The sequence below is a fragment of the Silene latifolia genome, chromosome 9, assembly GCF_048544455.1.
Source record: "Silene latifolia isolate original U9 population chromosome 9, ASM4854445v1, whole genome shotgun sequence".
Lineage (NCBI taxonomy): Eukaryota > Viridiplantae > Streptophyta > Magnoliopsida > Caryophyllales > Caryophyllaceae > Silene > Silene latifolia.
Genome location: NC_133534.1, coordinates 76,520,383 through 76,527,387, shown reverse-complemented (window position 1 = coordinate 76,527,387; position 7,005 = coordinate 76,520,383). Strand labels below are relative to the sequence as shown.

At 36.7% G+C, this 7,005-nt stretch overlaps 1 protein-coding gene across 1 annotated transcript; it reads right to left on the bottom strand.

The window, feature by feature from the left end:
• Positions 1-3,138: 3,138 nt before the first annotated feature.
• LOC141599935 (structure-specific endonuclease subunit SLX1) lies at positions 3,139-4,951 on the bottom strand. The gene is made up of 4 exons (XM_074420066.1): positions 4,827-4,951; positions 4,102-4,362; positions 3,723-3,829; positions 3,139-3,616 (listed from the first exon to the last, which is right to left on the bottom strand). Exons 2-4 carry the CDS (start codon positions 4,296-4,298, stop codon positions 3,432-3,434), a joined length of 489 nt encoding a protein of 162 aa, XP_074276167.1. The 5' UTR covers positions 4,299-4,362; positions 4,827-4,951; the 3' UTR covers positions 3,139-3,431.
• Positions 4,952-7,005: the final 2,054 nt, after the last annotated feature.

Genomic DNA, 7,005 nt, shown 5'->3' with positions numbered 1-7,005 from the left:
GAGAGGTTTTTCTAGGATTTACTCGATCGAGGAGTTCCAAAGTGCTCGATCGAGTGACTAACCTATATACTCGGGATTTTTATTCCGTGTTAGGTTTATTTTATGTTAATAATCACTTCCCTATATAAAGGAAGTCGGGATTAGGTTAAAAACACCTTATCATATTGTTTTACTCTTAATCACTGTTTTCTGTCTTAATCTCTGCTGCTACCTTGTTCTTATTGCCGGATTCGCTCTCTTATAATATTTCTTTACTCTTAACTTCAATATAATATTTGTTTCTCTATTTTAATTCCTTGTTCTTTAATTCTTACTTTATTTTTATCATTATCAGTATATGCTTCTTCCTTATAATCTCTTTACTATGTCTTCCCTTAGCATATTCATGATTATTGTTATTGTTATTAATTTCAAAAGCATGAGTAGCTAAATCCTTTTATGTTAGGATTAGGGGAGCCATGGTAGTAATGTGACGATGTTGTGAATAGACTAGATGATTAATTGTGAGAATCTGTGACCATAGCAATATAACTGTAATTTGTTTAGTTGAGTGCACGCTTCTAAACCACTTTAATCTGGTTAAATTCGCTCCTAGATCGGAAGATTGTAATGAACAGACCTGCTATGAACAGTAGACTACCCTAATGAGGACGGAAGTTAAGTTAGTTGTAATCTAGGGTGGATAGCGGACCGGAAGGACTTTTCCCTTGCCCTTCTCACAGTAGATCGTCTGAACTATTTATGAATGAGTTAGTGAACTGCCATGGTGAACCAAAATCCTGACATACTTCTCTTTATCTGATCACATCTTTAATCCTCTTTACTTTTATTGCTCTTTTCCTTACTTCTCTTGCCTTAATCACTTTCAGTTAGAAATCACTTAAAAACCCCCAACTGTGACCGTAGACAGACTAGAATTGACAAGTAGATAGTGACCGCCTCCCTGTGGAGATCGACCCTACTTACCGCTGACTTCTGTGGGTAGTACTTAGGTATTTATTTTTGGTACTAAACGACGGTATCAGCTTTCATTAGTTTAGAACACAGCTACAAACCCAAATCAATTGTGACACTAGCACAAATTGAGATAGATTGACTTAGAACCCAAAGCAAACCGTCCAGTGAATCGACCTCGACTTAACCACTAACTAGTTGTTTGTTGAGATTATAAATGTGTTTGATAGAGTGAACAACGACTCGCTCACCATCATTAATTAATATAAAACCTAGACGAAATAAATGCGTCTATGAAATATATTCCTTCATTTAATGTAATGATTGAAAGGTATTTATTGTTCCAAAGGTTTTTCGGAAAACGAATTACTCGAAGGAATCGAGAAAAACGGGATGTGAATAAGTGGAGCAGTTGTTCACATTTCAAACGTTATAAACAGATGAGTTTTCCAGAGTATTATAAGTATGATACTTTCTAGGTGAGAGATTCATTTTTCTTTCTCTTTCCCAGTATTAACTGATAAAATTATGGAAAATCCTTCAAGAAAGCGTGCAAGAGAACTGCTTGGAAGGGATAGTCCAAGGCCTTGCCAAAATGATGAGGGGTCAAATCCATTATTCATGCTAGGTTCCGGTGAGTCTATGATGATTCTGGAGATTTTTCCTAAATTAGGATGGAAGAATCTGGTGATTTGCTCTGGAGTTTGTAGAGCATGGTATCAGTGGATAAAGCACTGAGATTTTTGGCATAATAACCTATGATAAGGCGCATAGCCTGAAAAGTTTTCAGCGTCCGAAGGTTTCCTTTGGAATTAAAACCTTCGCACACTGAGGTGGTATTTGTTGGCACCTAATTTAGTTAAGATACTAAATTTATTATTTTAAGGGTATGTGGGTCTGAAATCTAAAGAATAAAGTTATTGGGCCTAAATTATGTTGATCCAAGATTGAAGAGGAACGGAGTCTAAGAAGTCTAAATTGAGGAACACTGGCTAAGGGGCATGATAAGCGCCCATATAAAGCTTCAAGAAGACTCGACGGTTTATCAGCCGCCTCCCACTAAAGAGTAGTTTCCAAGGACCGAGTGATGCCTATATAAGGAGGCACTTCATTCAAGCAAACAACAACAAAAACTACAACTTAGTCTATCTTTAGATTAGTCTCTTTAGGCGTAGCGTAGATTAGCATTATCATTAGCAGTAGAAAGTAGCACGGCGAGCCCATCCGATCATGGACGTAATCAACCATCTATCTTTTAGTTTGTAATTTAGCATTCATAAGTACTCTTGTGAAGACTCTAATTGATGTTGTGTTATTGGAATCTTCTTGATATATAAGTATCCTTGTTAATTCCTGTGTTTAAATTTGATAATTATATAATTCATTGTCAAGCGCTAAATTATTATAAGTAATTTAGCGTTGTTTATTAAATTACGCATTTACAACCAGTGGCTCAAACCGTTGCATTTAAGGGTGGATCACGAAGTATAGTAGGGTAGTTACGACCTCCAAGGTACCTTAAGGTACTAATCTTGTTTCACACAAATAGTATTATTTTAACCATGTTTGTAATTGGAATTTACATGAGAACTTCGGTGAAGAGAAATGGTGCACGGGTTTGCTTAAAAATCATTAATGTACAAGAAAGTCCTAACTATACCGCATACAATAAGTCTCTCTTGTGACAGGTAGAATTTGTGATACCGCATAAAATATAGACTGAAACTTAAAAGACAATGAAATCCAAAAGTTATGAAATCCAAGGATGCTTGACAAGCAGGTCACGATCCTCAAATGTATGGCAATGTTGCTTAAAACTGATTCCTACAAAAAAAAAAAAAAAACTGATACAGTAGAAACAAGTCCCCTTAAATTAGCTTACTGCCGAACTTCTTGCCAGCAGCAACTTAATAAGAAAGACTAGACACTAGTGATTATTAACAATACTCAACTGAAATAAGAAGACTAGTGGAGACTGAGAAGATCAAACCTATGTTTCTTCGATACTTCACTCGGCTGCCGTGCTGCGTGTCCGGCACTGACAGTTCACTCTAGAGCTAGAAATTGGAAAATTTGCACAAAATAGCCGTATCCAACACTCGACACATGTTAGACACGACACTTGTGTCGAGTAGGGGTCACACAGGATCAAACCAACAAAGAAACGTTGAATGCTCATAAAAGTCACTACGAAATAGTACTCGAATGAATTAAACGAAGTATTCAGCATTGACAATTCAAAGTTTACATCATGAATACATGACACCACAAACCTAAATTACATCCTATATGGCTATACTCATTCACTCTCTTTTGATAGTGCTCGGCCAAACTAAGAACTAAGGCTCCACCACCTCCCACCAACGGTTAGGGGAGACAAAGAAAGGAAAATGACTTGAATCAAAAGTATGGAGTAAAACTCATTGTTTCATAAAAATAGTATTAATCATCTATAATATAATATTCAATATGATCGATCAAAAGGGACTGAATTGCCAATCTACTTGTAAATTGTCAAAATCAAATGAATCCTTCAATTTCTCCATAGCAGCATATCTATGACGCACCAATAAGTGTTGAACCTTGTCTTTCTCTTCCTCCACAGTTCGTTTACGAGGCATTTTTCTGGAGGTGTTTTTCCATTTGGATTCAAACTGGCAAGCTACAAATGGATAAATAGACAGCAATGAAATATGAGACGTAAGTGTAAATGTAGAAGCATTCAGTTAAGTAGTTAGTTAACAGCGAGTCTAGAAGCAGTGTAATACCTAGACTATGAGTAGAGAAACCTTGTACAAGGCAAGCGCAAAGCCATGGTCTTCCAGCTCGAGAGGCTTTAGCACCGCCTCGAAGCTCGCCGTTGTGCTGTTTCAGGCTGGACACATTGCAAGTTAATATGAAAACATGAGACAAAATACGAATTGAAAATTATCATTGTTCAGCAGCGACCGCACTGAACGCCGCTTAGCCCCCGTCAACAAACCATCTCAATTCTCAACCAAAAGCCCAAAAGCTTAAGCCGATGGTTAGAGTCTCAAGATCTATTTTATACTCTAACACGCCCGACTCGTTGGCCACCAGACAAAATGAAAATGAAAATGAAAATGAAAATGGAAATGGAAATGAAAATGAAAATGAAAGGGATACCGGCGAGAGAAATCAGTTGTGACGCCAACATAAGTCTTGAAAGGGGGATTTGTGGAAGCGATGAGATATACACACCATTCTTGGTTTCTTGAAGGCGATGATATCTCTGTTGATTTGATTTCAGAATTAGGATTATGATTACAATGGAGCTTTATAGATCGAAATGTATGAGACAACTTTAATTGCTTCACCATCATTATTAGCTTTCACACTCAGGTATTCGATTGATTATCAATTTCCAACTGGTTTTGAACGGAGAGACTTTGGGGGTGTTTGGTTCGCGCGTGGGTATGAGTTTGGAATCAGGAATCATACCTGGGTGGTATGGGTTTGGAACTTGATTCCTCATACCATGTGTTTGTTTCAATTTCGGGTGGAATGGGATCGAACTTCATCAAAGTTAAAAAAAATCTAAAATACAACATTGATAATAATTATTTTTGATACTAAAAAATCATGAAAATGAAGAGTTAATCAAATAAATGTAAAAAAAAAAATTCATTTAAAATGTTCCATTTAAGTTTTTTTCATGTTTTTTGGTTTTAATACTTGATACCCATGGGTATCAATCACATACCCACCTTCCCCCTTGGGTATGAGAAACCCATACCTCATGGGTTTGAGGTATGGGTATGAAACCCCTATTTTTGCCAAACAACCACTTGGTATGGGTTTGGCTCATTCCAAACTCATACCTCATACCTTTATGAGTTGAACCAAACAACCCTGAATGATTTCCAGTAATTTTCCCTATCTCCAAATTAAAGACACCAAATTGGACAAATTTATTTTAAAATATTTGGGTTAATCTCCCTGACTCCATAGACGTTAATAATCCTGTCCTCTCTAGAGCTCACAAAATAAACCCGAAACTAAAAATCAATCGGAAATATCTAAATTAATAACCGATCGAACATCTAATATGAGAATCCTGAACAGTACTTCAAACCCGACTCAATTTGAATTGAACTGAAACTGAATTGAATTCTATAATAACCGAATAATTCCTCAACCGATAAAAACTGAACTGATTGAACTGAATTAAAAATATTTATTTCGTATAAATACACTCATATTTTAGATTATTTAATTCATTGTTTGTTTATTAACGGTATCTTGAATTATTACCTTCAAGTTAAAAAATATACGGTACATTTAAGCTAATCAAGAAAAGCACGATCCAGTCCCCTTAAAAGCTACATGAAGAGAGCGATACAAGGACGAGTCGAATTGTCATATCATGTTTTTTTGAGATCCCTAGTTTTAGAAGAGGAATTTTTACTTTGGTTTCTATTAGAATTGTTTTCGATTTTACATATTCTTTGTAAGTGTCGTTTAGCATTTTATCAATGAATTGGTCTTTGTTTCAAAAAAATGAAAAAAAAAACCACGATCCAAAATTCAACTGATGAAGTGATATTGACCCAACCCAAACCGTACCCAACTCGAAATAGCTTAAATAGATTAAACTAGCACACCGAAATGAACTCGTTCGAAATCAAACTAAACTAAAAACAAGGTAAATCCAATTTAAATCGAACTGCTTAAACCCGATCCGAAACTGAACCGAATGACCAATTTGTTAGGTATAGTCTTCTCTTTCACTACCTAATATGGAGTATATTCATACACATTAAGGTGTCTTTGGTCCGAAAGAAATTGCCTCAACTATCGATAGGGGACACTGAATATTTCAGGTCAACACCAAACAAAATAATTTATTAATATCTCTATCTCGAAAATAGTAATACCCTCGGGCCTTAACTTTGGTCAAAGGGGAAAACGTTAGATTTCAAATGTAGTTACTCCCTCCTTTCATCACGTTCATTTCATTTTCCTTTTTAGTATGTTTAACAGATTCGTTAAGTTTTTTCTTTTTTCTTGTCTTAATGAATGGTTAAAATAACAGAACTACTCTTTTAAAGTCATATACATGTTGAAGCGTGCATTTTATATACGATTATTTTTCTATTTTGACACGCATTTTTGTGCATTTTATATGTTATTTCATTGCCACTACAACAATGCATATCTTTAACGGTAACACCCCCTTCTTACCCAGCCAAGGTAATTGGGAGATGTTACCATCTCGGTTTCCCGAAGCGGTAAATCGGAGATACAATCAAGAAACATCTATTATAAATTATAAGTTTAGTGATTCCAAACCATAAACTAATGATGAATGTAAACTATACAAATTACAAGTCGACTATCATCTATGTAATCTATGATATGCTACTCGACTCCGAGTCCAAGGCGCGACCCAAATCCCAATCATGTCAACAAGTAAACTTGTACTCAACTTGCTCCCCATATGATCGGAAATATCATATAGATCGACACAGGCCACCTCAGAACTAGGTGACAATTACACAGACACACAAACGTCAGTTTCAATAAATAAAGTGTGACACGACTCGAGTGTGTGAATATGCAACAAGACTATGATATGGATGACATACTATCAAATAACCACCACCACGATACCGGGACACGCCCTGACATACCGACAACCACACTGGTACCGGGACACGCCCAGACATACCAACAACCGCAAACAGGTACCGGGACACGCCCAGACGTACCGGGTCCAGAAGCCAACTGGATCCCCTGCCAGACGTCGTGTCTCAACCACACGAGTCCCTCCGTAACTCAAGCCATTAATGTGCACATCCCTCTTCGAGTGGGAAGCTCCAAGAGGCGACTCAAGCATAAGACGGTCTCCCAACCGCCATACGTCTCCATAGCAACAAGTAAGCCACCATGTCCTCCGACATACAAGACAATACAATAAATGCAAGATACCACACAATAGACCAATTACCGACTCATCCAATCAACTTGACCAATATCATGTTATAATGCAATCCAACCAACATACTTATATCCTTAATGATGCTATTA

Bases quoted from the DNA above. Each gene is read 5' to 3' on its own strand.
- LOC141599935 (XM_074420066.1), bottom strand. From the start codon at position 4,298: ATGATGGTGAAGCAATTAAAGTTGTCTCATACATTTCGATCTATAAAG. The intron at 3,830-4,101 runs GTATCCCTTTCA...CAATGTGTCCAG, and splicing joins ACAACTGATTTCTCTCGCCG to CCTGAAACAGCACAACGGCG. The intron at 3,617-3,722 runs GTATTACACTGC...ATCCATTTGTAG, and splicing joins TTTCTCTACTCATAGTCTAG to CTTGCCAGTTTGAATCCAAA.